The 15892-nt window shown below is 36.2% G+C and overlaps 1 protein-coding gene across 1 annotated transcript; it reads right to left on the bottom strand.

The window, feature by feature from the left end:
• Nucleotides 1-430: 430 nt before the first annotated feature.
• On the bottom strand, nt 431-14378 carry LOC115929980. The gene is made up of 9 exons (XM_031000221.1): nt 13912-14378; nt 12145-12297; nt 10385-10548; nt 9204-9334; nt 8103-8196; nt 6846-7187; nt 6090-6264; nt 4445-4578; nt 431-3584 (listed from the first exon to the last, which is right to left on the bottom strand). Exons 1-9 carry the CDS (start codon nt 14003-14005, stop codon nt 3261-3263), a joined length of 1611 nt encoding a protein of 536 aa, XP_030856081.1. The 5' UTR covers nt 14006-14378; the 3' UTR covers nt 431-3260.
• Between the last annotated feature and the right edge of the window lie 1514 nt (nt 14379-15892).

Below are 15892 nucleotides of genomic sequence, written 5' to 3'. Positions count from 1 at the left end.
ACACTATAAATTCTACATTCATTCTAATATAGGTGAACATTCTTTTACAGCTTTCTGTTTACAAACATATTCCATTTTACATCGTGCACTATGCAAATTGCAAAACCGAAGCCAATGGTCTGTGCTCGCAGACTAATTATAGTAAGGCTTTTTAATGTCTTATGCTAGGAAGCAGCCTTCAAGAACAATAGCAAAACTAACAAATCTTATCCAGCAGTTTTGTTTAACAAGATTTTTTTTTACCACAGGCCTGCAACCATTGAGATTCAGGATGATTTAATTATTTCAGGGGATTTTTATCTCCTTCACTGCTTGTAAAGGGTTAAACAAATGTTTCAAAAACATTAAAAAAACACTATAAATTCCACATTCATTCTAATATAGGTGAACATTCTTTTACAGCTTTCTGTTTACAAACATGTATTTCCCATTTTACTCCTGGGAGAAAAAATCAAAAAGTAAAATTATGCATTTCTATATCAACTAATTCGCTGCTCGTTTTTCCAACAGGATATAAACAACAACAACAAAAATCAGTCCATGCACTTCTAGTTCACTGGCTTTCATGCACAAACATCATAGAATTGTTTTTCTTGTAAGAAAAAAAAAGAAAATATACAACAGCTATTTGACTTCAATTTGGTTTCGAATTAACCAATTTAAAGATGTTAACAATTAAGAGTCCAAAATATTATTGATCAAAATTATTTTTAAAACCAATTGATACCACTAAGCAAAACCAGACATTAGCTTGAAAGCTTTAAATTACTTAAAAAGTACATGCCTTGGTGCTACATACTTCCTCGAGTCTGTCTTCGACAAAGTTGTCATCAAATCTAGTGGTTTGTAGTCAACAAGTTCCTTTTGATTCTTCACTACATGACAACGTGGAAAACTAAATTCTACTGCATAGGCATGATAGTGTGAATTGTAATACACTGTATCTAATTGGACAAGTACAAAAAATACAGTGCTATTGTGTACAATGATATGCTCTATTTGACCAAACAGAGGAAGCTCGCTAACATCATGGCAGACCAGAAGTGACAACTGATAATGTGTTCCATGTACTTTAACCCAGTTGGCATCAAATAATTCAGTAGAAAGATCCTCTACTTGGATTTGCTCTTGCACAATCTGTCCAATATTTTCATCTAAATCTGACAAAAGTAGTGAACTACCTGGCCCAACCTCCAGATATTCCAAAGGATGGTTTGACTGAAGATGGAACGTTAGTGCTGTCTGATGTTTTTTGGCAAGTGATTTACAAATGTTTTTGTAATTACGCACAGATTCTGCAACACGGCCAAAATAGTGATGTTTCGCTTCGTACCTCATACACCATACATGTATGAGTGGCCCAACTTCTCTCAAACACGTTGGATAATGCACCATAAAGTGGTGTTTTGGCAACAACCTTCTGTCAGGAAAGGTTTTCTGGAAATGTGTGTGATGTTCTTCAGTAAGAATAGACAATTGGGCTATCAAGCCTGCTGTCAATTGAGGAGCAAAAATAATGTCCATACAATCTAGTAATCTAAGTAGCAATTCCCAGTAGACATTTCCTTCTTCAATGTCTTGAGCAATTATGAATGGCAGATTTCGAATCAAGCACCATGCTTGCATAGCCTTCTGTCCAACATCATTCCTAGCTGACCTAAGTTTAATAAAGGATGGTTTGTTCTTGTTATCTGTACGGTTTAAGCAATGGCTGGCGACTCTCTGATTCAGTTCATCTTGGGACAAGAGGGGCGGTTGCCTTTCATATATGAAATACTCTAGAACAAGTTTCAGCTCATACTGAACTATGCCTTCCAAAAGATCATGCATTATATCTAGTGAAAAGTTTGCCAAGACATGAAAGTAAATACAATCATTCAATACAGTCTTTTGTTTCACTCCAAACACATGTGACTGGGTAGTTTGAGCTTCAGCTTCTTCTAAATGTTGCTCATAAGTCTGCCTGGTGCGCATATCCATTGAAACCTCTTTGAATTTGTTCTGTGCCTCTTCCTTACTTGTAACACATAATCGACAGTAATAATGAGCAGAAAAGCTCTCTACAAATCCCAGTAGGGAATTAGCACCAAGATTATCAGCACTTATTTGAGTAATGGTCCCCTTCTTCACAATTCCATTAGGGAGAGCAATGCCAACTGTTGACAGGATATTAATGTCTTTTACAATGTGCTTGAGAATAGCATTAAATCCATATTTCTTGGCATCTTCAGCATACCATAGAGCTATAAGATTGATATTGGAAAGATTGGAATTATACTTTGGTGGCAGATTTTTCAAAATGAAATATAAAGCACCTATCTTGTGAATTTTTGTTTTTGAACCAATGGGGTTCACAGTCTCGAAATCATCATAAAAACAGTGAATTTGGAGGGCATTCTCATCTTCATGGAAAAGAGGGGTTTTCTCAAATTGTGAACCATCACAATAATCTCTCATTACACCATCTGTGCTCTTATGGTCATGAGTAGCAAAATGCAATATATCTTTATTGCTTAAAAGCTGCTTCAAAGAATCTAAAATGGGAACGTAAACAAATGTATCTTCAATAGCAATCTGTTCATACTGCTTAGTTCTTTTATTGAGACGACTATCATATCGGATGCCTAACTTGATTTCTTGTGGTTCAACAAGTCCAATTGATTCACAATACTTTGTCCGCTTATATTCTGAATTCAAATTTTCAAAGGGCTTTTCAAGCATAGCAAAATGTGTTTGAATCTCCTTATAAGCCTCGGATTCTATAGGCAGCTTATGTTTTAAGAAAGCAGCTGTAACGGCTGCCGATGCACTTTTTACTACATCACCTACAATCGCACTGGTTGTTTCTACTACATCATTTACAACTTTTCCAGAGTTTGCACTATTTGCTGAAAATTTTGAAATTACATTTACACACTGCCTGTTCAAGGTATCTACAGATAAAATGTCATCTTCATATACATCCTGATCTTCAACAATCTCATCATTATTAATATTGTATTCTTGAAGACTTTCAAGACTTTCTTCAGGAAAGTCACTCACTTTATCATTTTCATTAGACTGCTCTTTATTATCTGGAAAATCGGTTTTAAGGTGAGTCTGCAAATGTCCCCGAAATCCTCGAAAAGTATGAAATGTTCTCGCACAAGCTCCCTGCCCACAGGTCAATACTTCTTTACCATCTTCAATAACTCCATGTTTCAATCTCAAATGTTGAACCAATTTGGGTATTGCAAACTGTTTGTGGCATTTGAAGCAAATCATGGTGCTAACAATTTCGATCTAATTTCACGTACTCTTGGTGTTTCCCGGGACACTCCGATATCGATTTCAAAAATGGCAGTCTGGACAAAAGTCCAGAACTGCCGCAGAGACAAGCAGTACTGCAGGCCAAAGACAAAGTGGGTCTTGAAGAGTAAATCTACTGCTGCTTCGACCGTGCGTGCCGAACATGGAATGGCCTTGTGATCCACAATGATCATGTAGTTGGTGATTCGGGCCTTGGAATTGCCAATTGCCAGAAGGAACGGTTGACTCTTGGTCTCTTTTGTGTTGTCGAGGAATGCTTGAATACTCCCTCCTGTCTGTGTTGAAAACAAATTATTTGTATAGAATGTAACTAGCACTCAACGCATTTCAATACTCAACGCATTTCAATGAACAACATATTTCGATCAACATTTTTAAAAGACAGCCTTACATGTAGTACTGGGGGAAATTGTGTTTTTACAAAAGGGTTATTGGACAATAATGTAGGACATAAAACCAAATCAAATTTACATCAAAGAAAAGAATTGGAATTGGTCCATCAAATGATATAACATCAAAATATCAGATGATATTTTTTGTAATGAAATACAATTTTTCTTACCCTGTAGAGGGGTAAAAATGCAAGTACTTTCAAAGCTTGTTTTATGTATATGATTAAAAAGGGTCTTTCTAATGTGGTCAAGACATTTCAACTTCCACAAAAGGAGTACGAAAAATAAAGATACTGCAATTTCTGCACTATTATTAACTTGCAGCAAATTTGTGGCATGAAATATTCCTTTTCATTTATTGATTCTCCATGTAGGGCTGTGAAAATCAAAGGCAACATGCCTGATATATCACACAAGTTGTTACTATGTTTTCATACACAACATGTTCCTAGTATTTGTTTGCAAATCTTGATGTCTACTGTTCTAGTTTATTTTACTCCGACCAATTTCAAGGCGGGTGAAGTTTTTGAATAGGCCTAAATTTCTCGAGCACCTTCTCTGTCCAAATCAGTCTAAGCCTCTTCATGTAAGAGATCATAAACCAATATAATTGTTCTCTTTGAACACACATCACGATGCTTTCTGAAACTTTTTTTTTAATGCAGCAAGAATGTGTTTTATGTGACAGGGTATTACCGGTACTTAATATTTACAGTTCTCTTTCGTAATGAAAAGCTAAATACCTTCTGAAATTGAATAACCCTCGAGAGAGCTGAAGAAATGGACACTTTTGCTGACGCAGCTTTGGACTTCCCTTGGCTTGCAGGAGGCAATAGGCACAAGAGGAGGAGGATAGCAGATGTGCTGGAATTCCATCCTGTGCATTACAAAATGAAAATGGTTATTATTAAACAGGCTTACATGTTGATCAAGGTGAAAAATAGAAGTTAAATGTACCAAAATAATTACAAACTGACCTGCTAAAATTTGAATCAAAATAGCCTGTAACAAGAAACTATTATAAGAAATAAGTATATAGTCGAGGACTTATCAATATTATAGCCAAAGCATGCAAGTGGCTGTTAATGCAGTTTAGGGGTACTAAACCAAAAATCCAATTAATGCCAGCTTGGCACCCTTGGAGAAATTTTACTGACACTTATAGCAACGCCTTCTTCTTCTTTCTTATGAGAATTTATACAAAGGGGAATGGGAAAAAAGAAATCAATAGGAAAATAATAAACGGGATATTTATGCATGGGAGAAGGCAACATTCATGGCAAAGCACCTAACCTAGATTGTTCTCTGTTGACACATATATAACAAACTCTTTAGTAGCATAAGTTCATGTTTTTTTTTTTACAATTTTTTTCTTGTTCTACTGAATTTAACATGCTTCTACCCAATTTGACATCCTTTTCATGATTAAATCACAAAAATTGCATCAATACTGGAATCAAATGTTGCAATTAACAATTTATCAAATATGTCCCCTATGGGCCACCATATTTTTCAAAGTTAACTAATGAAGAAAAACAAAAATATCATGATTTTCTGAATTCTAAAGCATTTATCTTCAAATAAAGACAGAGTAAACACAAGCAAGCTGCTAATATGTAAATGCAGGGTCCTGTGGGGTCGATTCAAGTTCATATTATAAGATAATAAGCCATGCATATCATATCTGAGGAAGAAAAATAACAAAGTGAACATATAAACATGATGCTTTGTTTCAAAACAGAAGCTCATTCTATTTCAAAAGTAATGATTGGCAATGTGATAATCCTTATAAAGATTCCACAATGGGCCATGCAACAAACTTTTTTCTTCATAATTATATAAATTTCTTCTTCATAATTATATAATTAATATAATAAAAGAATTATGGAGAGCATGTTCCAACTACAAATAACTTTGCCAAGTGGGCATGTAATGTAATTTTTTGTAATTCTCATTGCAACAAGAGTCCACATTATTTGAGATGCCCAATAACCCTACTGTATCCCAGCCTTCCAGATAAATATAATTTGTTGGAGGAGTTGACAAAAAAAAGGGGGGGGGGGAATTGTTTTAATTGGGATGGGTCATTTTTTGTGATTTCAGCATACTTGTCCCTTAATATACATTTTTAATGAGACTGCAAGCTCTTTGGTGGAATTCTCAATGGTGGTTTAAGACCAAGGTCTAAACTTGGTTCAAAACCATGGATTGGATTAGATTTGCATGTATTCTAAAACTTGTCCAATGAACATGCTTGTGTGAAGCACATATATGCTCAAATTTAAACTAACCTATCAATGGTTTATCCATGGTCTCAAATAAACCACCATCAAGAATTCCACCCTTTATGACATCGGAGGGTGCATTCAAGGGAATGTGCAAAAATACCTTCTTTATTTTGATCAGAACTGTCATAAGATGACAGAAGCTCCATCACTGTCAAGTTTCCTTTCTGCTTCAGAAGTTGTCTTGCAAGTGTAACAACCTTGGGCTTCAACTCGGGCCATTTGGTCAGGAAACGCGAGTGATTTTCAGGAAAAAGTTTCCGAAAATCTACCTCAATCTGCAAGAATACATGTAAAAGGAAAACGGGGAAAAGAGAGAAAAAATAAACTATGCATAATTTTACAGTACAGATACCCCAGTTAGACTAAATCAGCAATATAATAAGGTACCGTCAAAGCTCAGACCCCCATATATACACACCCCAGATCCAGGAAAAGGGGATTCTTCAAATATTTATCTGAATAGCAACCACTAAGAAGTACTTTTGAAGGTCTCTCTACACAAAATCCATACATGAATGAAACTTGCTGGACCTTTGAAATAGATTAGATTTGCTAGATATCACTCATGTTGATGCTCACTGTCCAAAGGTACATGACAACCAGTAATGGTGATTGTTCACCAACAGACAGTCACATGCGGTAAATACAGATACAGATTGAAGGATAAAACTGGCAGAATCTTCGGACTGATATTTTCAAAATCTCAAACATATATAATAAAACAGAGAAATATGAATTTGATGCCTCAGTGCCAAGTAATAATTCTGATGCTTTAATTCCCATACACATAATTTTGTTGCCTTAGGCCTGAGAGGCTAAATCAAGAATTAGGAGTAAATTTTTTTGTAACACTTACCAAACCTGGAACAGTTTCAAAAGGAAACTGTTCCAAAATATCCGATGCGGAGCGTCCGTCCCTGACCATATGCTGTCTAACAGGAAAAGTGGATTTCATCTTTTCAACAACCAGGGTAGAATCACGTTCTAATGTTGGACAGTGTCGTAACCAGTTGAGGTCTTCATCATAGGTGCAGCCTGGAGCAGATTCTTGGTCACCTTCTCGGACCTTCCCAGGACCACCATCTCTGCTTGATGGCTTGGGTAATGGGTTGGATGTCTTCTCCTCTGTTGTGCGGTTAACATTTTTTATTCTAGCAGCCAGGAATCCCGTGTTACTTCTTGCATCAAAATAAGCTTCCTAAAGTGAAAGAACGAGATGAATCTTTGACCGCGTGGTTGAAAATGTATGTATAAGCTTTTTGTTGATAATATTAACCTTGAAATGATGCACAAAATGATGTGATGAGAAATTGTAGTTTTCAAAGAAATTTTAGCAAAGTAGCATTAGTGTCATATAATGCAAGCATCTTGACTTTGATACAAGGAAGCAGCCATCACTCTGCCCCACTTCAAGAAAAAAAGAGTTTTGAGTGGTTGTGAAGGAGAGTAGAATGGTATCATACATTTCTTATTGGATATTGTGCCAAAGATGGTGGAGTGTGACCTACACAAGATAAAATTTAAAAAAAAAAATTCTTCTCAGAATATAATTTAGAGAGATTTTGAGGGTATTTTTATCTTATCAGAGTATCATAAGTTTTCTTTTGATTAATGGAATGCAATACCTTCTTATCAGAGAGGACCATGCAGGGCCCATATTCAATTAAATACTTCAGTCAGAAAAATAAATATTTTTTCTTAGATTTTTGCTCGGATAAAATACTTTGCAGATTTTGGTATTCAATTCATAAATTTGGCTAAGTATTTTACTTTAAATTTAAGACACCTCTAGAGGAGACTTAAGCCAAAGCATTTACAAATTTAACTGGTAGATGAAGGCTTACATGTATGTGCGCAGTCACTCTCAGCTGCGGAGAATTATGAAGTAGCGCATTTTTGGTGCAATGTGTTGATTGCGCATCATTTGGTCACAAAATCGTGATGTCACAATGCCTCTCAATAAGTATTTTACTTAAATTTTGACTTACTAAAGTAAAATGCTAAGAACTGAATTGAATACAAAATAAGTAAATACCTTAGCCAAAATACTTAGTAAAAAAACTTACTTAGTCAAAGTATTTATTTGAATATGGGCCCAGATTATAATACTTACATGACCTGTGCTAGTAAACGGATCCTTGAGTCTTGGAAACAGATTCACTATCCCCATGGCATATTTGGTTTTCATAGCTGCTTTTGGATGTTTGCTGTGAAATAAGAAAGCACATCTCCTGTATGAGAATTACAGTCATATGGACTCATGACTGGCTCTATTAAAACAGAACTTAGTATGTTGATAACAAGTAGCATACCCCTAGTGGTCTCGTCTGCATCATATAATTTGCTATAGTTTAGTATTTTTTTATTACTTTAAAATCTCAAAATATCACATGGTTAGTTCATAATACATTTATAAAGTGAGGCCTCATGACGATGAGGCCGCTAACATCTACGGCATTAATCTATTTTAACGTAATGACCCAAAAATGTCACTCACAAGACTGGTAATACCTGATAACCATCATGTGCAAATCACATTTAAAACTAGATGAATCTTCGACCACGCACGGTCAAAATTTAAGCCTCTGCCATCATGCGATCAGAAAGATATTATTGCTTGTTCCATGCCATTGGAAATCCGAAACATTTTGGGTGATTTTACAAATTTTGGGCACTATGAACTTTGACCCCGTGAACCCAAAATCTTCTTCCTCCCATGCTAATACATAATTGAGCTAGGTTTGAAAGAAATTAGTTCAATTTGTCTGAAGTTATAGCAATATCGAGCTTTTTTCGGGTAATTTTTTACAATTTTTGTTTGGCCCTGTGACCTTTGCCCTTTGACCCCCTAAACCCCAAATCTAATCAGATCATCCTCACATGTATATAAATACTTGTGTCAAGTTTGGTAAAAATCCGTCCAGTAGTTCTGAAGTTATCGTGGTAACAAGTTTCCGACGGACGGACGGACGGACGGACACACGGACGCACGGACGGAAGGACGGACGGACAACCCCGAAAACATAATGCCTCCGGCACCACCTGACGGTGGCGGAGGCATAAAAAATGAATATTTTGAAAAATGATTTTGAAGAGACAACAAATTCCTTTAAAGTTGACCATGTTACCTCAGTTTCTTTTCACATAATTGGTAGTACCTGATAATTATTATGTGCATTTACACAATCATAAAAGAAAATTTGCTGGCACTTACCCATAGTGTTCTTGCATGTGGGCTACCAAAAGGTTAATCATCTGCCGTCTAGTTTTATCTTGAAGTGCTCCAGTCAATTCATACTCTCGGAGAATGGCATCACCTCTGTGCCGCAAAATTTCTTGTACAAACTGCAAACAGGTAAATCATCCCATTAAGTCATAAATAAACATATTGAGTTTATAATGCACTTTCAGGCACTTTAATTCATACTGACCTTTCTAAGGGCACGAAATTTTATGAATGACTATGAATTTATATAGGTACATTATGATATTAAAATTGATATATGGCCAATAATCATAAATTCTAAATAATAATATATTTATTTATAGAGCTTGAAATAGTTTAAATATTGTTAAATACACACTCCCACAAACACCCCAAACACACATATGCACACACGCACATACACACACACGAGGGGACACATGAGGCTACAGGTAAATTTGTGTTTATTGTAATGCGAGTTAATTCTTTCTACTTAATATAGACATGCAAGCCCAATGCCATGGGGAGACCGTCTAAAGTGCCCTGAACAGTGTTCATTACTTTCATATCCACAAACAATACAGCAGGAAACTATTCTATGTTTGGGATCATCATGAACACTACAATAAAGGTTATGTAACAATCGATGCATCTCATCTTCAACTTTTTAATTTTGATATTAGTCCTTTTCCTTGATACCCTCAGAGGTCTATATGGAACCAGATCATGAGATGTATTATTCGATGATTATTTACCTCATTTCTCTTTCCCATTTCTAAAACATTTCATAAAATTTGGCAATTCAATTTAAACCTCTAGACATAATATCATTTGTTTGAAATCATACCACCCATTGGAAGAAAATGAAACTGTAAAAGTTTATGGAAAACTTATGACAGATGACGAAGCAAAAAAGATGGCCAATATCTTACAGGAGTCGTCAGCTTAGATGTACCAAAAAAGAAATCAAATTAGTTGCCTAATGTTAACCTATACCATTACAAAAACCTTACTACAGGAAATATTAATTTACAATGTTAGTTCTAACTACACTAGATGTATTTTTTTTCTCCCAATATCATTTTCAATTTTAAATAATATGAAATCCGTATAGGTGATGAGTCCCTTATATTATGTTGATTATGATAGCTGAGATTGAAATGAAGCAAACAATTTTTTCTTAACCTTACCTCACAAGAGTTGTCAGTGATTGCACCTGATTCACTGAGGGCATTTAATCGTGGCCTCTTTCTACTGGAGCAAAAACTTGAATCAGATTCTGAGCTACTCAGGGAAGAGGAGCTGGTATCCACCTTGATAGTGTCTGCACTTGTGATGCTATGTACATCTGAACCTTTAATAAAGAAAAAAAGATATAAAGCCATGAGCACTGTTAAAAAACAATGAATACTGGCATCTTAAACTTTGGTAGAATTGAATACAGTTGGGCCTCCTTTATCCCCACACTTGGGATCAGCACTAACATGCATAAGGGAATCCTATATTCAAAACATGCAGTTGCCGAGTTTGAATGAATGCATGTTTCTGATCATGAAAAATTGAATTGAATGTGTAATAACAATGTTGGGAATAATGTATATAAGTAACCCAAATAGTTTGCGATATTACATGTATGCTTGAAATCTTTGTTGGTTCCGCTAATTATTTGAGTAAAATAGGCAAATTCTCAAGTGATCTGGATAAAGGAGACTGGATAAGGGAGGTCCAACTGCATATAAATTTCTATTAGTCTAAAACCATCAGAAACCAGCTAAGTTATATTGGTCTGACACATTTGTTAATTTTATAATACTTGAGCATTTTTTAATGGACAATTTGTTAATTGATGCATTCATTCATGTCTAAGTGAATTATAATACTAGCATTTAGAAATGTTCAATTACTTTTCCATTGGACTGTTCCCAATGAAACCAATAGGTCTGTCCAATATAATCCAACAGAATTCTTTCATGATGGTTTTCTATAAGTATAAGACTAACAGAAAGAAATTGTTGGATTCCTATTATTGGATCAGCAAAAATTTTCTGATGGATTTCTAATGGACCAACAGAAGTATGTGTTGGATTTCTATTGGAGCAATATAACCTTTCTGCTGGTTTCTATGGGTCCTTTATTTCCCTTTCCCTATTGAAACCATTAAACTTATTGGTTTCTATGGGTCCAATAGCCCTCACCTCGTGCTATCACACAAAGCAAACAGAATCAAAATCAGATGAGAAATGGCATAGGAGTGGCCTTTTGTAGGATTTTGAAGCAAAAGGTCAAAGATCATACACAGACACGCACAGAAACACACAAGTATGGCGCCCGTTTCACAGTCCCCTCCTCAAATTTGTTCGGTGGGGTCACAATTTAAATTAAAGACATTTTTTTTTTAAATGCAAGTTTGCATTGTTAAAAAATTCAATTTGTAAGAATCTGTAATTTTTATAATCTTTAGACTTCGAATTTAGATCATTGACCGCCCACAAATCACGGCTCTTGTGGCAAGGTTACGTCATCAAAAAAGGGTAGGTTTTTTTTTCCTCCACCAAGTTTTGAGACCTGTGCCTGTAATTTGAACTGCACATTCATTTATTGCTTATGAAAAGCAAAATGTTAATTCCCTAGACTCTATACAGCATACAAGCCTACACTGTACCTGCTACCAGACGAACGCTGACTCATTTTAACATGCATGCACATACAATGATCAGTGGCGGATCCAGCAGGGGGCGCACCCGGCATGTGCCCCCTCTATATTTTGAGAATTACCTCGTGAACATACACATTACTAAGGTTAAATTGTGATCTGCGCCCCCTCTTTATTTTTAATATGCTCTTTGCACCCCTCTAACTCTATTTTAAAATCCTGAATCCGCTACTGATGATATCACATTTAGCAGGGATTTGCAATTTTGTATTATAATGCACTTTATCCAAAACTTACCAGACCATTCTTCATCTTCTTTTAGCACCATGAGGCTGACTGTGGGATTGCTGGTCACCACATCTCCTAGTACGTCATCGTCTATACCAAACCCTTCTTGTTCATCCACAAGTACGAGATCTTCCCCATCCCTTATGTGGAATTTTCTTCTGACTGTAGGAGAGATTAAATAAATGAGAATAAATATCACAGTGCACTTTTCAGTTTCTTACAGATTGATGGCTCAGTCATAATAAACGAATGCTGCAAAAACTGCTGCTACAAGCCCAACTGTGCTATAGTATACAAATAACGCACGTCCCAGAGTGCAATAGCGGTGAATGCAGTACGCGCGAGGTTTCTTTATATTGGTGCCGCTCTGTGCAACAAGCCGCTTGCGGCGAGTTGACAGTGCGAACCATCTGAAGAAACCGAGCGAACACTGCATTTACGTTTCGCACAACAGGGTCAAGTGCGTTATTTGTTTTATAAAATAGCGACACAAACAGCAACAAACAAAAGTTTAGATCTTAAGTATACGAGAGTTCGATCTAGATCTAGAGTTATGTTGGTTCTAGAAATAAAATGAGGGTCTAAGACCTTGCAGGCTTACCAAAAAGTCTACAGGATTCATTGTTTGATTAAAAATAAAATGCATAGGGTGTCTAGAGACGAGTCTACATCAGACAGCTGAAATTCCTGGCTTCATTATAAAATCCAAAAGTCAAAACGGGTCTAAATCCAAGGCAAAAGTAAAACAAAAATTTGCTTTCTAATAATACCCCGCTCTAGCTAGAGCTAACGCGTACGCTGCGCTGGGGATCATGGTGGATCTTGGAGCGTACAATATTAGCTACGCGTAGCCTATAGCCTACAATGCACTCGAGGGAGCGTAGTACTACGCGTACGCGCGCGCACTGGATCCCCATGGTCACGCGTACGCACCGTGCAATATAACTTTTTACTGCGCTTTTTCTGCACTCATTTCTGCAAAATCGTGCTTGCATCAAAAATTTGTCAATGCCATGTGACGCGTATTGACCAATCACGATGCTTAAAATACTAGGCTAGATCTAGAGCCATTTTATAATACACCCTAAAACTGTTAAATGGGACATCAAGCTCAACCGGGGGTGGAGTTTGGACTGTTGTGTGCGCTACAAATAGTCTAGATCTAGATCTAGATCTAGAGATTGAATTTCCATGTTTATTATTTTTGCATTTTTTTTATTACATGAATGGGGTAGGCCTAGATCTAGTCTAGATCTAACGTTAGATCTAGATCTAGATATCTAGGCCTAATGTCAATGCAGATCTAACGTTAGAACTCTAGATCTAACTGTTAGGCCTAGAAATCTAGAGTCTAGATCTAGTCTAGACTTCTAGATCTAGATCTAGATCTAGCCTAGACCTGATATTTTTGCAAAAACCCAGGATTAGGCCCTAGACTAGGTCTAGATCTACTGATTTTTCCTTTACATTTTGAAACAAATAGGGTCTATGTATTAAATAACAATATATAGATCTAGACCTAGTCTAGATCTATCATGAATGTTTGCCCTTTGGAGTATTTATCAATGATAATTTTTCAGAAATCCATAAAATATTAAATGGCATCATGCTGACCGGATACCCAACCCGGCCGGACAGCCAAGGCATAGTACTAGGCCTAGACCTCTAGGCCTGGGCTACCCAACGACAGGCGCGGCTAGCGCCAGCTGACGAACACGTAATACTATAGGCTAGATCTATAAAAGTTTATAACAAACAAGAACCATGTACACTTACTGAGTTCAAAGAATCCTACTGTGTCTTCTGGATCTATAGGCAGGTATTTTCTAATACTTCGATCCGCTGAACAGACCCTGACGCTTAATGGCATGGTTGCATGCACTTCGATCACTTCACATCTAGAATCTAGGCCTAATTTGAAGAATTACTACTCCAGAATCAAGACTTCAAGTCAGTGCCAGTGAAATTCTCTAGCCACATGCTCTCGTCTAGCTGTGCGCGCGCAGCTGCAGAGGCGCATATCGGATCATATGACAACTTTCGTCCAATGATTTTCGTCGAATTCTCTAGCTTATGCGCATGTGCGATTTTATAACACCAAATATGACACCATCAGCCTGTAATTGAATATTTTCACACCGTTGGTGTTATTTTTCGCCAATCGGACATGAAATGAACACCAAGGGTGTTGATATTTTTCTATTCCATGCTGGTGTTGAATATTTAACACCCTGGTTTTTGCAGTGTATGCATGGCCTGAAATTGCAAATTTGTAAAACGTAAAGTAACAAAAAATTGAGAACTAAATTTATGAAAACAGTAGTATAGAAATTTAATCTTTTTCATTATTAATATATTACAAAATAAACATAAACGACGACATATGGAATGAAGTGGAATAAAACATCTACAGTATAAGCTTCTAATGTTGTATAACTTCACTTTACATAATTATCTTTAAAAAAAACAAGAAAAGAACTTTTTCGTTTTATACCATATTTTGGTACATGTATGTATAGGTACGTAATTAATGAATAACGGTACATTTGAACAGCCTTTTCAAAAGAATAAATTACACCCTAAAGGAGATAAGATCATGTGCCCTGGATCCTGTAACAAACCATGGTTTGTTAAGCTGCAGCTCACGCACCCAAACAAAATTCCTTCCCGGGGAGGCACTCCATCAACCTGTCGTCAATGGAGGGCCCACAGTACCCGGAATCCAGATGTATGGAATTCTCTACCTAACAATATTGGAAATATAAATATAAGTATATGGGTTTTTGTTTGTTTCTGTTGTATACGAGTTTTCTTTGGGGCAAATAAGTTTATGTAAATTCAAATCTTTATTGTGTTCACCACATTTTTTTCAACTACTTTATGGATAGATATCTCGCCAAACTCATTTATTTGGGTTTTTTCCCTTTTCCCATTATTGTTTAGTATTGTAATGTGCTTATGTTTATTCCTGTGAAAGATTGAGCATGTTATTTACAGTACTCTGCTTGCAAATGTATGTGTTCTTGCAGGCGCGTACGCAGGATTTTTTCAAGGGGGGGGGGGGGGGGGGGGTGTTTAACATTTATAAATCGGGCCGAAAATTTCGCAACGACTCAGCCAGCCGCTGAATAAGCGTGGGGGGGGGGGGGGGGATTAAGAGGACACTTTTTTTTTTTGGTATCGAAATTTGAAAATTTGACATTTTGCTCCGTTGGGGGGGGGGGTAAGGTCAGCTTTTTTAGGTCAGCCATGGGAATTTTTTCTTTCTTTTTTTTTTAATAAAAAAAAAAAAAAAAAAAATCCAAAAGGGGGGGGGGGATTTTAGGGAAATTTAGGGGGGGGGGTTTACACAAAAAAAATACCAAAGGGGGGGGGGTTACCCCCCAAAACCCTCCCCCTGTGCTCTTGCAATGTGATGTTAATGGAAATGAATAAACTAAATTTAATTGAAACATGAATTTAATTCTCTTATGATCTATATTTAAGACATTTTACTAGACTTCTTTTTTCTTACGGTTCTTTTTAAATGGTATAAATAGTTCACAATCCTTTAGGAATTTTATTTGTCATATATTATATATTTGAAAGGTGTTAACAGTTAAACAAGTCAAGCTCTGTTTGATTGTGTTTCATCACCTTTGTGTGTTCATTCTTTATACTGTATAATAATAGTTGCAACTTGTCTTTGATAATTGAAGTCAATTCAAATGGATTGTAAAAATGAAAATGATTTGATATATTATATTCTCTTTCATTT

The sequence above is a fragment of the Strongylocentrotus purpuratus genome, unplaced genomic scaffold, assembly GCF_000002235.5.
Source record: "Strongylocentrotus purpuratus isolate Spur 01 unplaced genomic scaffold, Spur_5.0 spur5_scaffold_6, whole genome shotgun sequence".
NCBI classification, from domain to species: Eukaryota; Metazoa; Echinodermata; class Echinoidea; order Camarodonta; family Strongylocentrotidae; genus Strongylocentrotus; species Strongylocentrotus purpuratus.
Note: the sequence above shows the minus strand (reverse complement) of the source record. Positions and strands in the feature narration are given on the sequence as shown.

Excerpts from the sequence above, each read along its gene's own strand:
- LOC115929980 (XM_031000221.1), bottom strand. The coding sequence starts at position 14,005 with ATGCCATTAAGCGTCAGGGTCTGTTCAGCGGATCGAAGTATTAGAAAA. Across the intron at positions 12,298-13,911 it reads AGTAGGATTCTTTGAACTCA|TCAGAAGAAAATTCCACATA; the intron begins GTAAGTGTACAT and ends TCTCTCCTACAG. Across the intron at positions 6,265-6,845 it reads TTGAAACTGTTCCAGGTTTG|ATTGAGGTAGATTTTCGGAA; the intron begins GTAAGTGTTACA and ends GTATTCTTGCAG.